Here is a 25301-nt window from a genome sequence, read left to right as displayed (position 1 = left end):
CAATCTTGTACACTGTGCTATGCTGTGTTGTGCTGTGCCTATAGTGACTTAGCCCGCGCTCAGCAGAGCAAGACTGGCAAGGAACGGGAGGATCTCAAGACTTACTCTGCAGTGAGTTCCACAGGCATGCGTTGTACCATGATTGTGCAGTGGCCTACACACAGTTCAGTCATTGACTCCTACATGCTCTGGATTGCAATGATAGGATAAACCTGGGTTTTCCCAATACGGTTCAAATGGTCGCAAGACCGGGACTCTGCCAACCGGGTTATGATTGTAGTCAGGAGCACTACGCGTCCTCGCCTTGTAACATGCTGTCAAAATCGGAAAAAAAATGATTGGTTGTAGACAAATATCTCGCCAAGACATTCTCGTGATCATGGACGACTCGTAGTGTCACCATCAAGCTCTTGTGTAGTACATGTACCGTAAAGTACCGCCAGAGCGCCCCACCATCTCATCCTTTCGTGGTCGTATTGTGGAGGTGGTCTGCTGTCTGTAGGTCATACGACATGAACCTTGTACACATATTGCACGTTTTGCAGTCAATCCGTACCTTCGAGCGGACACAAGCTCCACACAAAACCCTGCCAAGCGTGACCTTAGTACACTAAGATTCTCACATCGTACAAACTTCGTTGCACTCTGCCATACGATTTTCCTTTCTCAGGCTGTAAAATCAAGGTGGGGCGCTCTCGCGAGACGGGGCGCTCTCGCGGTACTTTAGGGTATTACAACTCGCTTGGGTCATACTAGTATTCTTATCTTGATTCTTCTATGCTGTGTGTGTACGTGTGTGTGTGTGTGTGTGTGTGTACGTGTGTGTGTGTGTGTGTACGTGTGTGTGTGTGTGTGTGTACGTGTGTGTGTGTGTGTGTGTGCGCATGTGTGTGTGTATGTGTGGGTGTATGTATGTATGTGTGGGTGGATGTACGTGTGGGTGTGTATACGTGTATGTGTGCATGCTCACATGTGTCATGGCGTGTCCAGTTGTTCTACTTGAGTTGGTCCACGTGTCTGCTGGATCCGGTGTTGGTGCGCCAGATCAGCGAGTTCTACGTCACACAGGCGGTGTGGATCAACATGCTGCTGGTTAATGCTGCCCAGGTAAACTGATGTGGTGTTGAGGCTACAGCCTACTCTAATGTAACTTCCGCTGCATGACTTGAAGGCACTGAAAGGGTGAAGTAATTTCGTTTTGCACTGGGGAGTAAATAATAATGAAGATATGGCCGAAGAAGCTGGAAACAACACAAAGTTCAAATGCAGACCAGAAAGAATTGCCTACAGCACTGATGTTCTACCTTTGTGTATGCAATCACACTTCTGTCCTAAAGTAAAGTGCATGCAGTATAATGAAGTTGCATGTTGCTACTTGGTTTGCACAAGTGTCACCGAGTTGCCACGTCTATTGTGTGTCCTAGGTGTCATGCAGGTTGCCATGGTGAGCTATTGCTCGCCAACCTCTTTGATGAGAAGTACTGGTGTGGCGTGTGTAATGCTGATATAATGGCTTGCTTCTCTCTCTTTCTCTCTCTCTCTCTCTCTCTCTCTCTCTCTCTCTCTCTCTCTCTCTCTCTCTCTCTCTCTTGCACTTGGTCTCTCTGCTCTCTCTGCTCTCTCTGCTCTCTCTGCTCTCTCTGCTCTCTCTCTCTCTCTGCTCTCTCTCTTTCTCTTTCTCTCTCTGTTCAGGAGGGTGGCAGCGAGGAGGAAATACATGAGCGGCAGCGTAACGTCTGCTCCAACATTCTTGAGTTCTCTATCAAGGCCATGACCTCATGGTTTTCCTTTGTTGTTCAGCACAAACCTTCATTGCTTACTGGTCTCTCCGTAAGTCCATGTATGCGTTCACATGATTGTGTGTGTGTGTGTGGGGGGGGGGGGCATGAATCAGTTCACATGAGTGAGCGGGGTATGTAATTGACCTTCATGTAGCCTAAAAACAAAGTTTTAATACGGTAAACACTTTTCTTTGGATCGCCTTTTGCCTTCAAGAGATGAATTGTTATTAAATTGTTTGCCTTCTGCTGCCATATCTATTTTTTGTGAGAGGTGCATAAGTTCTCCAAGCACAGCCACAACGATACATCCCATTCCCTGTTACTGCAAATGCTGACCCAGTTTGGTGTCGGAATAGCCATGCTTAGTGTTTACTGCCTTCGCTTGAACATTCACAAGCTGATGCTGCTGATGCTGCTGCTGCTGATGCTGCTGCTGGGTGGGTGCGTGCGTGCGTACGTGCACACGTGTGTGTGTGTGTGTGTACTGTATAATGTACACTATACCTGGAAGTGCATGGTAATATTGATAACTTGTGCGTCGGAAAAGCAGCAAAGCTCTTCTGTACCGTATTTCCCCGATTCTAAGTCGCACCCCAGTTTTCAGGTTTGAGCCAGTTTGGATACATTCACATCAGTACTAATAAGGCGTGCTTGATTGTCGCATCCCCCTTTTTACCCTTGAATTTTAATGTAAAAAGGTGCGACTTATATTGGGGGAAGTACGGTATATGGGACTTACCACTCGCCTTTGCTTCATATACGGCAGCTGTGAACTTGTGATGTAATGTTGCATGCTCTGTATTGGTTATTCATGTTGTGCATTGCATTGTAGATGACGGCGTTGGTAGATTGCTGTGTCCTGTTGCTGGAGAGACCCGACCTGCTGCCCAGCCCTCTAGCCCAGACACGTATTGTTGAGCTGCTACTGGTCTTCCTGGAGACGTCGAACCGAGCCTCACAGCACCGGCCTGGACACGGCTGGGGTAGCGGTGTCCACACCGAGCTGGCTAGTATTGTACACACCAGTCCAACCGTACAGACACAGTTAGGGCCGGCTCTGCTTCACACGTACGCTGCCGTCGATCTTGTCGAAGGTCTCGACGTCGACAAAGAAGACTTTGATAAGTTTGGAGCACGGTAAGTGAAGCCAATTGTTTTTATATGCGGACTGGCTAACCCAATGGCAGGAACGCTGATGTCATTTGAACATTCCCATTGTGTCCGTGAACGGCACTGTCCTTGCTCGGCAGCTGCGACTGGCTACTAACTTGTTCTACTATGTCACGCTAGGTGTGAAGTTTTTATGTAATATTTGTTTCTCTCTCTTTTTCTCTCTCTCTCTCTCTTTCTCTCTCTCTTTCTCTCTCTCCCTCTCTCTCTCTCTCTCCCTCTATCTCTCTCTCTATCTCTCTCTATCTCTCTCTCTCTCTCTCTCTCTCTCTCTCTCTCTCTCTTCTTAGTGCTCATATCCAGAAGCTGCTGAAGCACATGTGGTCCAGGAACGATTGTCGCAGTTCAGTTATTGCCCAGGTTGGCACACCTCGCTTTGAGGTGAGTTGCACTTGTAGTCAAGCACATGCTAGTGTCTCTATGACTCAGTATGAGCTACCTGTGCTGGTTCTGTAGTGAAGATTTCTATTCTCACTGTGTCTACGGAATTACTTCAGTATATCTGTGGAAAGCTCTAGTTTGGGTGACGGTTGCCATTGGTTTGCATGCTGAACCCTTGTGCTTTGTTGCAGAATTTGGTGCAGCGCTACTGTGTTTGTGTGAATGTGGGTGTGGGTGTAGGTGTCAGGGCATGACACCTGCCGATTTTATAGTTTGGTACTTCCATTCATTGGTGGTGGAGTGCTCTAAGGTGTTTTCTTGAGCACACTCCTGCTTCTCCCCCCCCCCTCTCTCTCTCACGTTTCTCTCTCTGTCTCTCTCTCCACCGTATTCTCGCTGCAGCGCTTTCTAAATGCCACCTTGGACACACTTCTGTATCAGATGAATGATGCGCTGCGCCGTGTTGCCAATGTGCGTCAAATACAACTAGCTAAGGATGATGGTAAGTCTGAGTGAGGATGATGCTGCAATCTGTGTGTCTGCCAACAAAGGGATGTGATCAAACCCAACAACAGAGTGGAGTCCTGGAGTGCAGCTAATTTATGGATCGTCCAAAGTTCAGAATAGCATGCGGCCATAGACAGGCACTCTGCGGCACTGAAAACAATGCAAGCGAACATGTCATGCTATGCCCTCTCGGCTCGTACCGTAGTGAAGTACCGCAAGAGCGCCCCGCCGCTACGTGCTATATGTTCTCATGATGTTGTTCATTGGTTTGAGGGAAAGACGCAAACGGGAAAAGTCTGAAGAAAAAATTGTTGTTGTTGTTCGTCTTGTTCGTCTTTCTCTTTATTTGCAATTGCAGAGAAGGCATGGAAAGCCCTGTCTTCCAAGGAACGCCGAGAGAAGGAGGGGTTCCTGCGTAGTGAGGAGAGTGTCGGCAGTGGCTTCATGAAGATGGTTAGTGGCAGTGTTCGCATTAGGGCTGTTCTAGCACTGATGTAGCAGAAACATTGTAGTTGGTTGTTCCAACGAGGAACACACGCTTCCTGCCGAACTTGACACTTGACTGACTCACCACTGCCATCCGGAGCACACGAGGAGCCCGTCGCACCCTCCACTCGGCTAACCTGCAAGAAAGCACCACTCCCTGCTCAATACACAGAAAACATTGTACTTCGAAGTAATACTCAAGGAAGGTTGTTATCAATAGGCCCTTAGCCGCTTCGTTTGCCATGCTCTTGGTGAACAATGATGAAACTAGACTGGCTGCGTAGTCTATTATTGCTCCTGCTTGTGTTGCTGCTTGTGTTGCTGCTTGTGTTGCTGCTTGTGTTGCTGCTGTTGCTGCTTGTGTTGCTGCTGTTGCTGCTTATGTTGCTGCTTGTGTTGCTGCTTGTGTTGCTGCTGTTGCTGCTTGTGTTGCTGCTGTTGCTGCTGTTGCTGCTTGTGTTGCTGCTGTTGCTGCTTGTGTTGCTGCTGTTGCTGCTTGTGTTGCTGCTGTTGCTGCTTGTGTTGCTGCTGTTGCTGCTTGTGTTGCTGCTGTTGCTGCTTGTGTTGCTGCTGTTGCTGCTTGTGTTGCTGCTGTTGCTGCTTGTGTTGCTGCTGTTGCTGCTTGTGTTGCTGCTGTTGCTGCTTGTGTTGCTGCTGTTGCTGCTTGTGTTGCTGCTGTTGCTGCTTGTGTTGCTGCTGTTGCTGCTTGTGTTGCTGCTGTTGCTGCTTGTGTTGCTGCTGTTGCTGCTTGTGTTGCTGCTTGTGTTGCTGCTTGTGTTGCTGCTGTTGCTGCTTGTGTTGCTGCTGTTGCTGCTTGTGTTTCTGCTGTTGCTGCTTGTGTTGCTGCTGTTGCTGCTTGTGTTGCTGCTGTTGCTGCTTGTGTTGCCATCCTGTATCATGTTCTGCTCTTTGTTGTTGTTGTTGTTGTTGTTGTTGTTGTTGTTGTTGTTGTTGTTGTTGTTGTTGTTGTTGTTGTTGTTGTTGTTGTTGTTGTTGTTGTTGTTGTTGTTGGTGTGGGCGTGGGTATTTGTGTACAGGCCGTGAAGACGCTGAGCCTTCTGGAGCAGATGGTCGAGGAGCCAACCGTAGCGAGACTCTTCTGGAAAGCCCCGCTGAGCGTCCGTGCATCTGCTGCGGTATGTGTACTATGTTTGCTACCACACGTACATCTACATCATATACACAGTTGTCTAAAGCCCCTTGGCTGCTTACAGTGCTCAATGTCCACTGGACAGAGCAAGTAATAAAAACATTACACAGCAATGAATCAAACAAGTCTCTTTCCGCTGTTACTCCGAGTTTCGTGTCAAAACACTTCATCAGACAGCTGTCTGATGAAGTGATGATCCGATGTGATGATCCGTCGGGGAAGTGAACTGCCTGAAAAGAGAGAAAAAACGCCAGACCCACCAGGACTCGAACCCGGGACCTTGCTTGTCATGAGCAATGCTCTAACCACTGAGCTATGGGACCAGGCTGAACCTACAATTGTAGGGTTCGAGTCCTGGTGGGTCTGGCATTTTTTCTCTTCTCGGGCAGTTCACTTCCCCGACTGATCCTTTGAATTTGAAGCTCTCCCAATCCTTTCAAAATTACTTACAAGTCATAAAAAGGAGTTTGATATCATTGCAGAGTGAATGGGAAGGAGCAAGTCTGCTCTGACCTAGTCTTCCTATGATAGTACTGTGGCTAATGTTTAGACGGGGACTGTGCGTGTGTTTGCGTACGATCGTGTGTGTGTGTGCGTTTTGTTCGCAGATTGTGGAGTTCATTGATTCCCTTTGCGGCGGTCACAGGATGGACCTGAAGGTCAAGGATCTGGAAAAGTCAGTGCCAGCGATCGCAATGTCCCTTGTATAGATTCTTGGTTGGAGAGAAGCAAACCAACACGTGAAGCACAGAAGCCATGTAGTTTCGACTAGGCCTTTCATACCATTCATTTTTAAGTCAAATACAGTTATGTCACTGCTCTGACTGCCAAACTGCCGGTTATAAGGACTTCCTTGCTGCTGTATTCGACTTGAAAAGTAATGGTATGAAGGTAGACCTAGTCGAAACTACATGGCTTCTGTGCTTCGTGTGTTGGAATGTTCCTTGTCTTGACTGTCCAACCTCACCTGCATGGTACAGGTATTGTGCTGGAGTTCTGTGCTGCAGAACATTGTCTCCTTCTTCCTTTTCTTTCCCATTTGTCTCTTATCTGTATCTGGATTCTTGGCAGTACATGTAACAGCAATGGCTCATTTGTTGGTCTGTGCTGCTTCATAATCTCAGTCTGTGTTCGGACATTCCAACACCAATCAGCTTTGCAGTATCCTCTGGTGCCTTGATCTTTCTCAAGTAGTTGTGTTCGTCGGTCCTAAGTTAGACCCCATTGCTTAACTCTGTGTTTGGCTGTCATGTTCCTGTTGCTGCTGTTGCCCTATAGGATGAACTTCAATCCACGTCAACTTGTCTTGACCATCGTGTCGCTGGCCCTGCGGATGGCCGGCTTACTTGAGAGCAGCGGTAGTTCGATGGCCAGCCTCATGTCATCACTCTCCACGCCTGCTGCTGCATCGCTGCCAGCAGCTGGTCAGATCAGCAGTAAGTTGTGCATGCATTCATTCATACTTTATTTAAAGATTCTCCTAAAGGAAATGGATAGTTATCAGGGGAGTTTCCTGGAAGGGTGAATGGGATGAAAGGGAAGTGACAAGCACGCTAGGCCTAGCTGACTACCGCCAGAAAGAACACCCGCCCGCCGCAGTAAGGAAAAAGTACGGTGACTCCCTATCGTGTGGAGGGATTAGCACTGCGGCCAATGTTGCGGAACCAATGAACAATTATTCATTAGTTAGAGAGAGGTGGACAATGAATGATTGCATGTAATTGTTGTATTCTGAACATCTTCCCTAAGCACGTGCAATGCATTTTAACGAGAATAGACTCCAGACAATTTGCCTTTGGATTGTCACAATCTCGTTCTAAACACGGCAATTGCATGTGTACATGCTCTATATGTGCTTAGTCTTGCAAACCGCATGTAGATCTGGAGACTTACAAAGAAAACACTTGCTGTCGTGTGCACGTCATGTGCTTGTGTGTGTGCACTGCAGGTGGAGCAAGCCTTTCCTCGCCGGACCTAGACGAGACAAGTCAGAGCAGTACTGACAGCATTGCTAGTACCGGTACTGCTGCTGCTGCTGCCGCCGCCGCTTTGTCTGCGTCCAGCGAGGATTGCAACGGCTTCATTACAGCCCTTGCCGAGCATCCGGATTACTCCGACGCCACCATGGTGCAGGCCGGGCATATCCTGCACCAGTGCCCAGGTGCTTCGGAGCTTCACATCAAGGCCTTCCAATCTCTGATGGACAAGGTGCGTGTGTGTTTATATGTACTCCTGCTGGCCGGTTTGATAAGTTGTACACAAGCGTGCAACTGCAGAATAGGCGCCACGGAAAATATCAAAACAGTTCTAAAAACACATGAACTGTCAACTATTTACTTCAACGAATAAAACCCGAAACCTGCTGAGTGCTGTACTGTAAACATAATACAAATAGTTCGACGTACAGAGTGTCAAAAGCCGCGAACATAATACTTTTAAAGTACGAGTAAACATATTGTACAATTCTTAGAATGTCACGAACTTCGAAATATCGGTGCTAAATTCTGTGCAGAAGGTCCCATCCATGCTCGAAGCACTTCGAAAATATGAGTACTGCTGTTCGTGCCTGCTTCGAATTATCAATCTCGCTTGTATGGACGTCACACAGATGGAAATCGGTGCATGGAAAATGTTCGAAATAAGCAAGACCGCTTTAATTAATGGGCTGCACAAGCCACTGTGTCCCCTTATACAGATCCGTGTGCACGATTCTCCTGTGTCCCAGGTGAAAAACTTGATGACGTCATTATCAGCTGACGGTCTTCCGCTGGGCGACCTGACAGTTGAGTCTGAGGATGCAGCTGACGGTGGTGATGGCACTGCAGCTGTATCTACAGCCGCCTGGCAGGACCTAGCTGAGGCGGTCGATCTCTGCATTGACGGTGTCGCTGATCTTTACGTGGAGGCCCTGCGTGATTCGGTCGTCGACACTACCGAGGAACTGGCGGTAAGTTGGTGTGCTTAAGTGCCAGATGCTGTCTGTTTGTTGTGGATTCTGTCTGTAGTTTTGTTATGGATGCTGTCGGTTGTCTTGGATGAACAACAGGCCATGCATGGAAAAAACAATATGCCTAAATTGTATATGTGATTGGATGGCTGTGTGTGTGTTTGTGTGTGTGTGTGTGTGTGTGTGTGTGTATGTGCGTGCATGCGTGCGTGCGTGTGTGTCTGTCGGTGTGTGTTTGTGTGCCTGTGTGTGTATGTGTCTGTGTCTGCTTAGGATGATCACGCTATGCAAAGTCAGTTTGCAGATCAGCCACTGGATCCACGGTACGGCAGCAGCTTCTTTGAATTGGACATTTTGGTATATGAGACTAAGAGTACAGAGTATTTGTCTGAGGAATTGGAGATAGATTTTTGGCGTACAGGTGTCGATGAACAGTGGAGGAATTTGCGTTCTATGCTGTTTATTGAAGTTCAGCTGCGTGTTGATTGCACCTTTTTCTCCTGAAATCTTGGCCGGTCATGAAAATGCTGCCAAGTGTTCCACAGCATGTGTGCCAAGTTACGCCAGAAAAGCAAGAGAAAAGAACAAAACCATCTCTGCTAAATGTCAAAAGTCGTTTTTCAGATGACCTGCGTTGTAGTACAGGGGTTGCCGGCTACTCTGAGACCCCCAATACATGTACTGTATATTCAGTACTACCCTGTCTACAAACGGTGGCTGCTGCTGCAGGGTGCTATTGACCTGCATGTATTGTACAGGTTGATAACTACTTGTAGTAAGTTGTAGTAACTACAGAGAGGTATTGACCTACTACATTGTATCTACTGTAAGTTGAGTTGGCCTAGCTACATGGTCTACCAACGCCATCCTTATCCATGTTCCAGTAGACTACCTATTGCTACAGTGGTAAGCCGTAGTGTGTGACTCTGTGCGTGCTCTGTGCGTGTGCAGCTCGCCGAAAGTGCACGCTCTGATGAAGGAGGTGATGAAGCTGCCCACCAGTTTGCCTCTGCACCCTGGCTCATCGATCTTCCTGCGCCAAGATGAGGATCGGCTTGACGTGATCCGTGCAGTGATTACTGGTCCTATGGACACGCCGTATAGCCTTGGCTGCTTTGCGTTTGACATCTACTGTCCGGCATCCTATCCTACCAATCCACCCCTGGTCAAGCTGATCACCACGGGCAGTGGAACTGTCAGGTATGGTGGTGATGATTGTGTGTGTGTGTCTGTCTGTCTGTGTGCGTGTGTGTGTGAGTGTGTGTGTGTGAGTGTCGGTACTGGTTTGATGTGAAAGTGTATGTGCCAGGGAACATGTATTCCACTGCTTTTTTTTCTCATTCTGAAAGGTACAAATAAAGCTACCCCATACAATGCCCTCAACCGAAGTACGTAGGCTAAGCCAATCTACTTCACTAGCCCGATAATTATGATGTTCTTATAATAGTCCGTACCTGAAGGCCTGTGCAGTACTGCAGACAGTGTTCTTGTTGCTAGGGAGCATCCCAGCCTGGTAGTTCTTCAGCACACTGCATTCAGACCAGTGCGGTCTATTCTGCACGTCGTGTTTCAAAGAGCCCGTCATTGTGATAGCCGCTTTGATTCGTCCTGGTTGACGTGGATTGGCCTGCCGTAGGGAATGCAGTGTGCGCTTTCACTTGCGAGACATTGTCAAGTTAGCGACAAACGGCTGAACTCAGTGAAATATCATTAGCACATCCTGTTTCATTCCAGATAAGTAGCGGTTTGGTAAATACCATGTCGTTCGTCTCTTGAACTCTGCTGTGTTTGTGTCATGCTCTGTCGTTGCCAGGTTCAACCCCAATCTATATGCAGATGGAAAGGTAAGCTGCATGCCATATCTTGTGTACGGCTTCCGGTGAAGTGAACCATTCCGCATGCTGTTGCTGCTGCTCCAACGCTCTATTTCATTTCCTTTGTAGACAGCAGGCAGTTGCTGACGCTGTTGCGAAGTAGTCTGAGTACTGGCAACAGACCTGCTGGAAGGAAGGTGGTTTGTAGAGCTGCGGTGGTGCAGGGACAAGTACTGCGGGGTGTAGCAATAGACATGTTTACTGCACTTCTACCTCCAAGTACTGTCGGGGACATTGAAACCAGTTGAGAAGTCAAGTGGCCTTCGGGCGCTGGCCTTGCAGCCGTAAGAACCGCTTGTCCATTTTTGCAGTGTGTACGCGCTAAGGCCAGGCAGTAAGGGTGCTGTCCCCGGTCATTCCACAGGATTTCCATGTCCACAAGAGCACATGTACTGGAGAAAGCAAGTGACGTGTACTGTAAACACGTTGTGTGTCTGCACTACTCGGATGTGTTTTCAGCCAGCCCCAATGCCCTGCCTGTAGCGCCGCATAGCTTATTCTGAGTGGACACAACACACAGCAATGTGCATATTTCTGTCAAAAGTGCCGTGCCACGGCTCCTTGCCGTTAGCACTGTGCAGCGTGTAGTGTGTATGTAACAGCAGGCATATACACAGGTGTATAGACTGAGAAGTAAGTTGCATATTTGAGTGCTATGACAGTGCACTCATCAGACAGCTTCTTGGCTAGTGTGTGATCATGAAACGCTGGGTAGTAGCTTACTTGAACGGCGTATGCACTGGTGCTAGTTACTATTCATGCCATCGCTCTATCTCTGATGGTGAGTCATTGGTGACTGCTCTCTTTCACACCTGTAGATCTACATCTTACTTTGTATGCACTTGCCACTTGCCATGTGTGTGTTGTTCAGGTCTGTCTCAGTTTGCTGGGTACCTGGCACGGTGGAGATGCCAGTGAGAAATGGGACCCGAAAACGTCGTCCATCTATCAGGTAATGCATGTGCTTGTGCTTGTAGTTTGGCATGCTTTGAGATTTTTTTATTATTATTATTATTATTTTTACTGGTTCCAAAGTTACGACCGTTTCAAGTTCAACAATTCAAATGAAAATGAGTACGCACGGATCGAAAATTTGTACAATTTTGCACTCCATGCAGTCGGTGATTTTCACTGGAACCGCGTACTACGAGCGAGTTTTTTTTCATGCTTTGAGATAGGGCCTCCTTTGAATGATAGTGCTGTGTCAGCCTGTCTGCTTCTCTGTCTGCGTAAACACCTCTCTGAGATTCATCCATCCGTTCACTACCTGTGTCATGTAACGGTTATATCCTGTATACTGTAGCGGACATTGAAATCCGTTGAGAAGTCGAGCGGCCACGGGGCGCTGGCCTTGCAGCCGCGAGCACTGCTGGTCCCTTTTTACAGTGTGTACTTAAGTACAGTGAACTACAGTGCATGTATATATGCTAAAAGTAGTGAGGGTGCCTGCCGACCGCTGTCGTCCCATCAGATTTCAATGTCCAAGACAGTGCATGTGTTTGTGTGTGTGTGTGTGTGTGTACGTGTGTGTGTGTGTACGTGTGTGTACGTGTGTGTGTACGTGTGTCTGTGTGTGTGTGTGTCTGTGTATGTGTGTGTACGTGTGTGCCAGGTCTTGTTGTCTATCCAGGGCATGATCTTGATCCCGGATCCCATGTACAACGAGCCTGGCTATGAGCGGATGCGGGGAACCACGGAAGGAAACGTAAGTAGGAGTGTACAAGGTAGCCTTGGCATTGTACTGCAGTCAGCGCACAACCTTATTCGCAGAAGCTTTCGTTTTGTATGTCTCCTCATGTTCTTTTTTTGTGTGTGCATGTGTGTGTGTGTGTGTGTGTGTGTGTGTGTGTGTGTGTGTGTGTGTGTGTGTGTGTGTGTGTGTGTCTGTGTGTGTGTGTGTGTGTATGTGTGTGTGTGTGTGCGTGTGTGTGTGTATGTGTGTGTGTGTGTGCGTGTGTACATATGTGTGTGCGTGCGTGCGTGCGTGTGTGTGTGTGTGTGTGTGTGTGTGTGTGTGTTTGATGTCTGTACACTCCAGGAGCGTAGCACCAAGTACAATGCTAGTTTACGTCTATCCACAGTGCGCCATGCTATGCTGGGCATGCTACGTAAACCACCCATTGGTAAGCCATGCACCGTACGTATAGTACTGCTCGCGTGAGTCAAGTTTGCACCCTGCACCAGTGCAGTGCACAGCCCAGTGTTGACAGGGCTGGGGCTGTACAGCAGCTGCTGGCGTGACAATGACTCAAGGGATTGGGTTTTTTTGGCCAGAACTGAAGCGAATGCTTTGCATGATGTGAGTTTTCGCCGTCAGTCTCCCCCACCTGCAGAGCTGCACACTCCTCAACTTCAAGGCAGCTAGTTCACTCTTGTGTGTGGGCTATGGTGGCTGTACGTGGAGCTGAACTAGTGATAATTCACGTAGCTGCTGGCCATTCTGAGAATTTTTGACCATGTGATATGTGGTCTACTGTAGCAGTGTCTAATCTGCCTTTACAGACACAGACAGTACATGTACATGTACTGGACTTTACTACACACACTTGAGAGGAATCAAACGCGTTTCTGCTGTAACTCTGAGTTTCACGGTTTTAACCGATCATCAGACGTGACATGACATGTACATGACTTTACTACGTGAGCGGTTGCGCTCGGTGAAATCCGACCCAAAGTACAAGGCTGGCTCACGCCGTGGACCGTTTCCGATCACATCACTGTATGTGTACATGTGTGCGTCCGGCAGCATTCACACCACTTCCAGGGCGTTGAGGGCTGTCCAGGGCGCTGGATATTCCCGTTGAGTTGGATTTCACTCAGCGCGACATGTTAGGAATGGGTTTTTCTCCCACACTGGAGCTCGCACTATTCCGCCGACTTTACTTGTGGGAGCAAACCCATTCCTAACAAAATCATCGCCGAAGTCGCAACCGCTATTTCGTACAACTGTACCTGATTGTACAAATGTACTGTAACGTGCAAGCACAGTCGGATAGAAACAAGAGTAAATAAGCTCCCGAGAGTGTGCAACTCTGCATATGGTGTGTTGTCTCTGATGGCGAAAACTCACAGGGAATACTGTTTTTACTACTCTGCTGCTGGCTAAAAACGGGCCGAGAGCACACAAAGGGAACACTGCACCACATGATGTGAGTTCTCGCCATCGGCAAACGCCATAGAAAGGATATCAGGAGTTGCACACCCTTTGGGAGCTTATGTGGGCCGCGATCAGCTAAAACATGTCTTTGGGGTTTCGTAAAAAAGTTGGGAAATGACGAAATGAAAAAAATGTTTTTTGGAGCGCGTTCACTCTGCACTTCATTCAAATGATTCATGATGTGGTGATCATCTTCTCAAATTTTGTTCAAACACTTGTTTGGCGTACTACTTCAAGTAGCTGGCGAGCAAAGACTGACAATGTCCGCATCTAGTGATACAAGAGCAGCTCGCACGGCCAGACGATCGCTGTGCATGGCCCAGGTTTGTTCAGGTGTCTGCAAGTCCGTGGCGGCGGGTCTGCAGAGCGACGCTGACAATTTGTTGGGATCTCATTGATGTTGATGTCGACAGCGAAGCTGAATCGTCCCCGTCGTCTCCAGTAGTGAAGAGGCACAAGTTGTGGGCTAGTACATAATCATTTAGGCGGCGAACCGGCTGCCTTACGACGTTACTTGCGTTCAGCTCTCATGAGGCGTCTGACGCAGTCTGGGAAACGCAGGCGGCGATCGAAAGTGTCACTGCCAGAATCGAAAGAGTATGCAAGTGCAACGCCGCCCAGCGCATCGTGTTGCTTTCCAGGAAGAACTTGGGCCATGCCTTTGAACTGATGTCGTTGACATGCTCAAGTCGGTGTCAACATCTTTAGTTCCGTTGTATTGTGCTCCGCCACAAAAGCCACCAAGTAATAGTTTGTCGCTTTGTGTCAGACTGTGCGAATACTGTCATTTTTATTTCAAAGTACACATTTTGAAAGCGGTGTTTGGGGCACTTGTAGACTACTTTTCTGCCCTGTATCACCTTCAAGAGGTCAAGTAAGGTCCCAAGAACTGTTTTCTGGAGGAAAACAAAATTTGAAAATTTTCACCCTAAGACATGTTTTAGCTGGTTGTGGCCCATGTACTCGTGGTAGAACTTTAGATATGCATGTTGTCGTTGGCCTTGTCGCAGCGTGTTTCCAACTGATGTTTTTTCTAAACCTTTGTATGACTCCTTTCTTGGTGTTGTTTCGCCAGGATTTGAAGACATCATCGCTGTGCACTTCACCATTCAGAAGGATGTGATATTACGCCAGCTGTCGCGCTGGCTACGCGAGTGTCAGTCCCCTGGTGAGGAACAGAAACTGCGCCGAGCCGTTGATGAGTTCAGGGCTGAGCTGGAGAAGGTCTGAGACTGAGAGGCTGCGCGTGTGACATCTTCTGCACTGCACCTCGCCATGAAGGTAGCGATGTCATCGCTGTAATGACGTACCAATCTGTCTCTTTCTCTTCGGTGTCTTATGCTGCGCTTGCCGTTGTTTGTGCTTGCCGTTGTTTGTGTTTGCCGTTGTTTGTGCTTGCCGTTGTTTGTGCTTGCCGTTGTTTGTGCTTGCCGTTGTTTGTCGCCCCCCCCCCCCCCCCCCCCGTGCTGCCTCTTAGCAGCATGTCCTCTGCCGCGTCCTGTACCCTCTACCGCCAAGTCTTGTACCCTCTGCCGCCAAGTCTTGTATCCTCTGCCGCCAAGTCTTGTACCCTCTGCCGCCAAGTCTTGTACCCTCTGCCGCCAAGTCTTGTACCCTCTGCCGCCAAGTCCGTGATTATCTACTATTATACTTTACTTTCCCTTTCCGTGCGATTCTTTCCTCTTTCCTCCTTCGCCGTTCGCAATAACATGTCTCGTCGCTTCTTTTTGATGCGTGTGTAGGTGGGTGCGTACATGGGTGTGTATAGCATTCCCCTATCAGTCTACCCTATTTTCTGTTGAGTGTGCTGTTGCGTTTCCCCGCTCGGTTCTTTGCGCTCTCACGCTCGCCCGTCTTGTCGCGCATGCAGCAGTGTAGTTATCTGCTTACTGCAATACGTGACTGCTGTCTGTTGTAATGGAACTTCACAACACAGCTGTTTTGCCGGCTGCTGCCCCGCTTCCTGAGCACGTTCACCCGACGCCATGGCCGTTGCTACTTCAGAAGTACACGTGCAGCCTATTCCTGATCTATTCCGATCTATTCTGTTCATTTTATTTTTATGATCTGGCAGCTACTGGTATGGAACTTGCCCACTAGGGAGTCGTAAAATACCGGTATTTTACGACTCCCTGTTGCCCACGTACGCATGTAGAGTCTTGCTTGCTTGCCCTCGTGCTCAATTTTAACCTCGCTATCCAGCACCTTCCAGTTGTTTGATTCCATTGTCTTGCTCCATCAGTCACACAACGTCACACGTGTACAGCTTGTCTTGCTACATTCTGACTGCACAGCGTCAGGCGCACATGTCTGTTGTACAGTGCAATGCTTCCATGGTTCCATGGTTTAAAAGCTGAAGATGTGTTTTAAAAGTCTGATGATGCAACGTGTTCTTTATGACTCCCCTGTTATCAAAATGGGACGCTGCGTGTAGTTGCAATGCATTCATTTGCAAGTACAGACTGTCACAGTGTGTTGCATCCTAACGGCCACAACTCAACCAAGAGTAATATGGAGGGGGGAGGGGGGGGGGGGGGTAAGTACAGTACAACCTGAGACTAACAACCACCTCTTGGGGCCAGAGAAAGACTATGATTAAGTGGTCTTTAGTGGCAGGTGGTCCTTGGTTAGAGGTTTGCACCGCACAACCATTATTATCAAGAGTAGATAAACAAGAGTGTGCAACTCGCGGATGGGTAGGCCCACGGCGGAATGTTTTGTTGACGTAATCTTTTCGACGAGGCATGCGCTGCGAGTTTTTCGGAAGTTTTCCCTCGTGCTCTTGGCCGGCTTTACACTACAACAAGGTCGGTTCCCAGCACGTGCTCTCACACTGCTCTACGCCTACTACGGCAAAATGTGCGTTCTTCTGAAAAAAGGTGACGTCAACAAAAAATTCCGCCAAGGGCGGGGGTATCTGCAGATTATGCAGGAGAGATCCGGAGTTGCACATAGTCCATCGGCCAAATCTCAGAAAGGGCCTCTTTCGGCGAAGGTGATGCACTGAAGCTCCAACTAAACGCCCTTTGGCACACTAGCTCATGAGACCCCATAGAATACGAATCCGTTTGTTGGACGTTGCCAATCCAGTCCAGGATAGTCGAACTGGGTCGAATACCTTCTTCCGATTTTCGTAATTTCGTCCACCATTACATCTTTCTCATCGACTTTTTTTCGCTTGGCGAATGTTCTTGAGCCGCTGAGCAGAATCTACGCACGCTCGAACACTTGAAATGCCTGCATGTTGACGGTTCGCAAGATTCTAGCGAGCTTGGTGGAAATCTATTATTTATTTTGACATTTTTTATCTGAATTAGAACGGTAGAAGCTTATTCGGAGAAGACGGCGTGTCGCCGCTGTCGGATTGTCGCTACTGTGTTTCAGACGTATTTGCTTGACCGTGCTATTGAGGATGGACAGAAGATGAAGTGACGGCTTTCTTGAACACGGACGTTTTGTCTACATTGTAGCTGAAACATCTCATCTGGCGTCTAGAACGCAATTATTATGAGTTGTGAGTGCCAGCTGAGCTGAACACAAGCTGGACACCATTCGTCAGCTGGGAATTTGCATCGAAGCTCTTGATAGCCACGATAAGCATTGGTCCTTATTCACAATTACGTCATCGGCTCGCGCCGGGGGTATACTTGAGATTTCGTGGTGAGAAAGACTTCACTTCTTCCAAAATTTTCGTCTTGGACATCAGACAGTTGTGGTTGTTTTTATTTCGAGAGTTAGCCCTCACGTCGAGTTCCAGGCAGTGCCTGTCGTGGAGTATCACCGACTGGTCCGTCAGCTATGAGTGCCAAGAAAGTTTCGTCTTTAGCCGACTTGAGAGTGCCTGAGCTGAAGAGGCTACTCCGTGAACATGGCTTACCCCTTTCCGGAAAGAAGGACGAACTGATTGGGAGGTAAGCTTTCTTCGTTTCACTTCTTACTCAGTAGTGTGTTGCCGAAAATTACTAAACTCTCCCAGGCGTCTGTTTTTTCGTTATTGGCCCGCGTGCAAAGAATGGAGCTGAACTAAAAATATTTTTCAAAAACCAGTAGACTTGTGTAGCATGGCTACTTTATAACACGTTATTTGTATACACATAAATAGTACACCGTAGGAATGCTTGGATAGCTCTGCGCACACTCGCACGGCCTTGTCTTCTTCTTCTCCTTGTGTGAGACAATGAACGAATGATAACTACTTACGTAACTACAAGTATGTGCTTTGAGTGCTGAGAGTATACGAGTTACAATGGTGGCAGCGGTGGAATTCGAACCCACGCCTCCGAAGAGACTGGAGGGGGGATTACACTTGGACTACGTTTGGTGTGGGCATGGACGAAGCCATAGCCATGACCATGTGCATGGCAGCATTGCGACTCTGCTGAGAGTTGCTATAATGGGATCTGCTTTCAACTCAGTGTGCAACAGCATCCATAGTCATTTTACCTGTATTATGTTCTTGTCATTTTACTTTTGTTTTGTGACACCGTACCCATGAAACGAGACAATATTCCTTGCTGAGCCTAAAAACTCCAAATCTTCCTGTGGCTTGTGTTCCTGTGTCAACTGCAGATTAAAGACATTTGCGAAAACTTCAGGCCAAGCTGAAAGTAGCTTTCTATCGCCACCGGTACAAGGCAACGTCAGTAATCCCCCAGCACAGTCACAACCACCGCATATACCACTATCCACAGAGTCGATAGAAGTGACCCGTACGAAAAGCAAGCTTCCAGTCGACCCGAACTTGTGGAAGCCCTTGGTTGACATTCGGACTGCCTTGCCGATGTTCACCATGGCCAACATGGTGGCTTATTTCATTTATGGTCAGTCCACTGATGGGAGCCGAATGAACTTCAAGGCTGTAAATGAGCATGCCCTGCTTCTATTCAGCAATGGATTGGTGCAGGCCATTAAAGGTGCAGTGGATCCCGAAGAGCAAGGAACAATGTATCTCCGCTGCATTGTGCTGGCAGAAATGAAACAAAAAAAAACCTATACCCTATACATGAAGCTGGACAGACATGCAGAGGTCCTGTACGCAGAGTGTGGCTGTCCTGCTGGCCGCCCTCCTCACGCTTCCTGCAAACACCTTGCGGCATTTGCGTATGCTCTTGAGGAGTTTGTGCGGCTGGGGTACCACCGGTCAGCATTGACTTGCACGGAAGAGGCCAGCAAATGGAATGTGCCACGGAGCAAGAAGGTTGAAGTGTGCCTGCTAAAGGATCTGGTGTTTAAAAAGGCTGCGTACAGCAAGAGCAGCGCAACGCCGGTAGCTGCTGCACGGAAGGAACTGGACAAGCCACTTGCCCCACCTCGGCTGCCAGCAACTGCCTTGCTGACTTTCGCCAAGAACGTAAACGAACTTAGTACCCGCGGCGTGGCAATGGCTTTCACCCACGTTCTGCCGTCCGAGTCAACGCTGGTTGCAAGGGTGGAACGCATTGCACGGGCGAACGAACAGCAGCAGGCGTGTCGTGAGTTGCGGGCTGAAGGCACAGATAAGGCTTCTAAGGGTGCATCCTGTGAACCTAGTCCTAGTGGTGAACCTAGTCTCAGTGGTGAACATAGTCCAAGTGGTGAACCTGACACGCAACTTACCCGAGAGGAAGTGAATCCGCAGTCGCCCATGGATGTGACTGGGAATGCTAGTGACAACAGACAAGTGCAAGAGTACCCCCTGCCTTGGGGTGGCTCTCACCGGACAGAAGATGGCAAACAGTTCTATTTTAGCAATACGTGCCCACTGGACAATGGCTTGATGTTTTGTTTTACTCTCCTCAGCAGCAATGACATATATATTCATGAATTTAGAGACGCAGCTAAAAGTGGGAACCGCGCAGCTCATGCCCTGCTGGATATGTGTGGGTTCATTGACATTGGCGAACCAGGCGCAGCGAAGTACATCTGGTGGCACGCCCTTGAACTTCTAGGCCTTCCCCGAGTACCCTGTGATGGACAGAACATTAATTTCTATGGTTCAGAAGCAGATCGGTTTGTTATAGCGTTTAATCAATCGTTTTGTCTTCCGTCAGTATCCTACGAATGTGACACGTGCAATGTGAAGAAAGATGTCGTCACTCCAGAAATCTTTATCTCTGCAGATGGAGACCTATCTCACCTGCCTGGGCCGGACCAGGTAAAGGTGATGTTGAATGCCTGGTTTTTTCCGGGAAGTCAGCCTTGTCGTTGTGGTGGTGTGCGCTCGTATTCTCGACGGAGGTTGCAGGTGCTACGTGGCTCCAGAGTGGGGTGCTCTGTGGCATTCTTTTGCTGCATTTGCCGCGAAATGGTTGGTCGGCACACAATTTATTCTGCTGCAGATTTTCCTTTACAGGTTAAAGTGCCAGGCACTGATTCCGGCCGCCTGACTGCATACCGGTTGCTGGGTGTGACCTATGGAAATGGTCAACATTTTGTGTCTCATATTCATGAAAATGGCACGTTTTATTTCTACGATGGCATGAATGCAGCCACAGGGGGGCGGCCTCAGGCTGTGGTTGGCCCTCCAGTGGCTCCAGCTGGCTATCAGCTTGGCCACATTATGTATGCTGCAGTTGTACCGGCATGAAGAGCATATTTTATGTGAGAATTTTCATGATCTGTCACTCATAATGTCGTAATGAGAATGGATACTTGTTGGGTGTGTACGGCATCACATCTGCTTGGGAGCACGGCTCCAGAGCAGAACATCTTTAGTCACAGAAAAGTGAAGGCCCATTCCAAGTCCGATGTAACAAACAAACACCAAAATATCCTACAATGTACTGCATTAGATGCCTAACGGAGTAAGGTGTGCTGTCCTGAAGGCAACAATACAGGCTACATAAGGAGGCGCACAGATCACAAGTAATGCAATGTCGACAGTATACAAATTCAATGGCAGCAGGGGGGGGGGGGGGGGAGTCTTAGGCTGTTGCTGAGCACCATTCTGTCCCACACGCTACAATAGCTGTCACTACCATAGTGACTGTCACTTGAGATGCACGAAAGTAACTAGTTGGTCGCAAGCAACCGCGTTATGGAAAGGTTATGTGGAATAGCTGTATGTACACGGAAGTATGTAAATTACGCGATTATGTGCGCGACAGTCCCGGAGGGAGAGACCATTGCAGAATAACTTACATCAATGGTGGATTAAATAGAGTGAGAAGGGCACAGCATGAAAAGATTTCATCTCCAATATCAGCCATACTGATCGGCAGGAAGCGAAGGATGGAATAATTCTTGATCTGCTGAATGGCTCGCTCCACATGAATCCTCAGTGATGCAATGCGTCGTGTTGTAAGTAGATCTTCTTCGGAGAACTGTTGATGGTGGAGAAAGGGTGGGATATTGACACCAACACCATACACAAGTGCGTCGGATGCAATGTCAAACCCTTTGTCGGCCATAATCACATCGCCTTTGTCCAGCAGCTTCAGTAGTTCGCATCTCCTCACCAACTCCTTGTCAGACGTCCGTCCACCATACAGCTGCGACACAAACGACAGAGCACCACCAGGTGTTATTCCTACAAGCGCTTTAACGGTGTTACGTTGCTTGTATTCCGACCATGTGGCAGCTTGAGTGGTGGGGTTCTTTGGCTTTTCTATCGGAATCTCCAACGCATCGATGATAATCCGTGTCCGTGGATACATTTCGCGGAACGACAGTGACATTAGCTCATCCACTTGGGATCTGCTCGGGAAGATCGGGATTTGGCGAAGTGCATTGGCAGTCAACGGAATCCAATGGCGGATAATCCTGGATATTGTTGGTTGGGAGACACCAGTTAGCCGTGCCAGCTCCTCTTCCGGATAATCCTTCCACACCTTCACCATTGCAATAAAAAAGCAGTCTTCCAGTGGAAGGATTGGTGCAGTACCTCTTGCTTGGGTGGCAGAACGGGTGGACAAAACAAGTTTGAACATCTCCTCAAACTGTCCGAATGTTCTGAACCCAGTATACCAGCGAATGTTTTTGTCCGATGTGAACTGCCGTGCCGTAAAACGCTGCCGTTCAAGCTGAGCTTCGAGGATCGTGTTTTGGTCTTTCAATAGCTCTAGCTGTGATTTCAGGTCCAAGATCTCATCCCTCAGCCGCTGATTCTCTTCGACAACGTCCACCTCTCCAGTATCTTCGGTGCTGGCCACTTCTTCCTCATCCACCGTCATACTTTCTTCCTCGGCCTCACTCGCTTTCTTGGAGGTCAGTGTTTGGCGCTCCACCACTGGGATGGTCCAAGCAAATACAGAGGGAACTTCATCGTCATTCTGGCGTTGCAGGGCTGGGAAATGTGCTCCACATACACGCACATCGTTTGTTGCAGTCACAGTCAAATTTTGTTTTCGAACAGCATCTTTCCACGATTTGATTAATTTTCTTTGCCGTTTAGCTAGATGTGGATCAGCGCTTTCGGGCAGGGGTTTGGGGAACTTGGCGAACGGCAACGTCCTGCACACGCTGCAAGCGCCCCTACAGCCGACTCGCTTTGCCGTATTCCCACAAAGACGATACTCTTCCATCGACCATTTGCCAGTGCAGTCCTGAACACGTCGGTACCCTCGCTTGCATTTCTTCGCCCCAGACACGTTCCGACAGCCAGGAACAGTACAGGAGTGCGGCATTGCTAGTTTAGAACGTATGCTGACAGCGGTGAAAACAGAAAACCCCTTAGCTAGTAAGGGATCAAAACAACACACGTTCCAAAACTAAGTCACGTCAAAAGAAAACAAGCAAAGCGGACTTCTTGTTCGTAAAATCTTTCTCCCATGCCCAGACAATGCAAATGCTGCCTCTGCCAGCTTGATTTTGAACAGTACCCCCGCGCCGGCCGCGCGGTGAAAGGATGACGTAATTGAATAAGGTCTAATACAGAGGTAACCTTGTTTGACTCAATACGCATGCAGGTGATACCACTAGTGGCACTACAATGTAAATGGTGCAAAATTGATGCAACAGCGAATATGTACTTCGTACAATCACGAACAATTGTAACGCAAGTGTTCATGCCTGTCATAGAAGAATTTCAGCCAGGAAGTCTTGTTGTCATGGTCATAAATAATACAGGACTTGAGTTGGCTCTGGACATAAACACACTTGTGGTGAATACGGTCATTATTGCGAGAAAAATATTTAGCCATTGTATGTTAACACCTGATGCCGCACTACAAGCAATATTTCATGTACATGTATGTGAGACTCAATTGCATCCACAAGGCCGTAGATGCATGTAAGCACACAATGCTGTACAGTATAAGTAGTAGTCGACATGTGGTGCCTTCCTGCTGCACATGCGGCAAGTTGGCAACGACACATGACTTATCTGCACCGCACAGCGTGAGCTTAGAAAGGAATATTGCACACATAGTGCTATTTGTGTTCCGATATCATTAAGCCGGTATACATGTACTAGTATCCTTATACATGTACCTGGTGACTCGATAGGCGATGCCGACTGTACTAATCTTATCCATATTACCCGATAGGCTATAGCACACTGCGTCAGATCACTATGCAACAAAACAAGAGCTTTGGAGCGAATATACACTGAAGCAAAGTAGGTTTCAACGGTACAGCACTTGTCACGATGAGGGGAGTTACGAGGATGGTTAGGCAGTGACACATAGATGATGATTGTTAATGATTCATGCACGGTGGAAAATAACCACCAATGGCGATGATATTGCTTTCACAACAATGACATCAGTAGGAGCAGTGACACAACTTTACTGCTCCAAGTAGGATTTACAAGCGAGTGAAGGGAGAGCAGACTGGTCTAAGTTAATAGCAGACCGGGTCTAAGCAAGGAAGTAATCGGCATCAGAGGTGAGCTTGTACATCAGAAAACAGATGATGATCACCAAACACAGAGAAGTTGGCTATGTGTATGTTTGTGTCACTGTGTGTGTGTGCATGTGTGTTTGTGTGTATGCGCGCACATCTGTGTGTGAGAGAGAGGCAGACGGACAGATAGCATATGGTGGGAGGGATCAAGGTCTGACCTCAGAGTTAAATGCTGACGGTGTGGAATAGCAACAGTGCGAAATCGGGCAGGGTGGTTAATGGCCCACACTGGAGCCGAGTAGGAGCGCCAGTGGTTGAGGGCTAGCACAGGAGTAGCAGCAGCTCCAGCCTAGGAAGATCAGCTTCTGGATGAAAATCTCCCGGACACAATAGGTACCAAGCTTCACTAGCAGATTGCCGGCAGGGGTGCACGGCGAGCACCCGTACATCCCTCAAGCCACCAGAGCCGCAGTACTTGGACACGATCCAGGTGCTTACCCGCCAACAATGCTGAGAAGGCACTGGAGCCATACAGGAACTTATGATCAAGCATGACCACAGACTTGAAATACAAGGTCCGGCGTTGAATACTGAAACAGCGACGTCTCCTCCACAGAACACCACTCAGCCCCACCATTGCATTATTTTCGCTTTTTCATGATTTTTACAATTGTGTTAGAGCACACAGCACTCGATGCAACATTTACCAGTGACTAAATAACTCCGCGTCTCCGACCATAACTGCAGCGTTCCCGTGAGCCTGTTGGATTTCCGTCAGCCTGTTGGATTTCCGTCAGCCTGTTGAGATTATCTTCATCTCGTCACATGTGAGCCTGTGTGTTTCATCCGTATCGTGGCACAATTACACAGACACGATTTCCAACTCAGGCCGGTTCCGTTGCTCGAAGGGTTGGCGGTAAGAATTGCTACGCCGTGTGTGGCTGCATGGGAACTTGGCGAGTCGTCGTCTTTCTCCATAAATCCTGATCGTCACGCGAACAACAGCCACTATTGCCTAAAAACTACGACACAACAGTATCAAGCTCGCCTCAGCAGAAGGACACGAATGACGAGCGCTAAGACGGAGAAAGAGAGACAGGGTTAGCGAGAGCTGACTAGTGCAGGTACGCTGTCATCTCCTGAGGTGGTGGGCGAAGCAGCGAAGTGAAACGAAGGAAGATAGAACTTATTTGGAGGCATACGGAGGCACCAAAACCTATTGCCTGTCACATACTAAGTGCCATTTAGGGTTGACAGCTGTCAGCTGACAGCCTCAAAAATTTGAAAATCTGCTCAAAAAACTCTCGATCAGAACTCTGCGCACTCTCAAATGGAGCGCACAGTAAAAAACTCGGCGACGAAGAACGCTTCGTATCGACGCCCTGGACTGAATTCGGCACGTCCAACAAACGGAATAGTGTTCTCTGATATATTCTCTACGTGCTGGGTATGGTCGCGTTTAGTTGGAAGCTCAGTGCATCACCACTTTCGATTTTGAGACTTGGCCGATGGACTAACACTCTTGTTTATATACTCTTGATATTATCAAGAGTAGATAAACAAGAGTGTGCAACTCCGGATCTCTCCTGCACAATCTGCAGATACCCCCGCGCCCGCCCATGGCGGAATTTTTGTTGACGTCACCTTTTTTTTTCAGAAGAACGCGCCTTTCGCCGCAGAGCAGTGTGAGAGCACGTGCTGGGCACCGACCTTGTAGTGTAAAGCCGGCCAAGAGCACGAGGGAAAACTTTCCGAAAGACTCGCAGCTCGTGCGTCGTCGAAAAGATTACGTCAACAAAAAATTCCGCCGTGGGCATGGGCCTTTCCGCAAGCTGCACACTCTTGTTTATCCACTCTTGATATTATGAATCAGGGAGTCGTATTTTACGACTCCCTGAGACCGTCCTTGCCGGGTGAAGTGGTCTGTAGTACCAAGAGTACATAACTACACTGTGTAGTTATGTACTCTTGGTAGTACCAAGAGGGGGTTATGTACTCTTGGTAGTACCAGGCTGGTCGCTAGTCACGGTGGTCTTTAGTTACAGGTTTGACTGTACTCTCGACTCAACTGAAAGTGAGTTGCAGT

The 25301-nt window shown here is 48.3% G+C and overlaps 3 protein-coding genes across 3 annotated transcripts in view; 2 read left to right on the top strand and 1 right to left on the bottom strand.

Annotated features, from left to right (window-relative positions):
• Positions 1-15831, top strand: part of LOC135807352 (uncharacterized) — a 29492-nt gene extending 13661 nt beyond the window's left edge. The window contains exons 20-38 of the mRNA XM_065321258.1: positions 45-111; positions 991-1107; positions 1693-1830; positions 2614-2918; positions 3242-3332; positions 3735-3834; positions 4198-4292; positions 5363-5461; positions 6084-6151; positions 6754-6911; positions 7424-7683; positions 8201-8422; positions 8696-8745; positions 9374-9622; positions 10236-10266; positions 11168-11248; positions 11909-12001; positions 12335-12419; positions 14529-15831. Coding sequence (XP_065177330.1) covers positions 45-111; positions 991-1107; positions 1693-1830; positions 2614-2918; positions 3242-3332; positions 3735-3834; positions 4198-4292; positions 5363-5461; positions 6084-6151; positions 6754-6911; positions 7424-7683; positions 8201-8422; positions 8696-8745; positions 9374-9622; positions 10236-10266; positions 11168-11248; positions 11909-12001; positions 12335-12419; positions 14529-14683 — 2464 coding nt within the window. The 3' untranslated portion in view covers positions 14684-15831. The remainder of the gene's footprint in view (positions 1-44; positions 112-990; positions 1108-1692; positions 1831-2613; positions 2919-3241; positions 3333-3734; positions 3835-4197; positions 4293-5362; positions 5462-6083; positions 6152-6753; positions 6912-7423; positions 7684-8200; positions 8423-8695; positions 8746-9373; positions 9623-10235; positions 10267-11167; positions 11249-11908; positions 12002-12334; positions 12420-14528) is intronic.
• Positions 15832-17091: 1260 nt separating this feature from the next.
• LOC135806278 (uncharacterized) lies at positions 17092-20018 on the top strand. Its single transcript, XM_065320799.1, has 2 exons — positions 17092-17364; positions 18023-20018. The coding sequence occupies exons 1-2, from the start codon at positions 17252-17254 to the stop codon at positions 20016-20018; spliced, it is 2109 nt and encodes a 702-aa protein (XP_065176871.1). The 5' UTR covers positions 17092-17251.
• A 550-nt stretch (positions 20019-20568) lies between these two features.
• LOC135805337 (uncharacterized) lies at positions 20569-21603 on the bottom strand. The gene has a single exon (XM_065319718.1). The coding sequence runs from the start codon at positions 21601-21603 to the stop codon at positions 20569-20571; it is 1035 nt and encodes a 344-aa protein (XP_065175790.1).
• Positions 21604-25301: the final 3698 nt, after the last annotated feature.

Source organism: Sycon ciliatum, chromosome 1 (assembly GCF_964019385.1).
Source record: "Sycon ciliatum chromosome 1, ocSycCili1.1, whole genome shotgun sequence".
In the NCBI taxonomy this organism is placed as follows: Eukaryota; Metazoa; Porifera; class Calcarea; order Leucosolenida; family Sycettidae; genus Sycon; species Sycon ciliatum.
This window is presented reverse-complemented; position numbering and strand designations above follow the sequence as displayed.

Excerpts from the sequence above, each read along its gene's own strand:
- LOC135805337 (XM_065319718.1), bottom strand. The coding sequence starts at position 21,603 with ATGACGGTGGATGAGGAAGAAGTGGCCAGCACCGAAGATACTGGAGAG.
- LOC135806278 (XM_065320799.1), top strand. The coding sequence starts at position 17,252 with ATGAGTGCCAAGAAAGTTTCGTCTTTAGCCGACTTGAGAGTGCCTGAG. Across the intron at positions 17,365-18,022 it reads AAGGACGAACTGATTGGGAG|ATTAAAGACATTTGCGAAAA; the intron begins GTAAGCTTTCTT and ends TGTCAACTGCAG.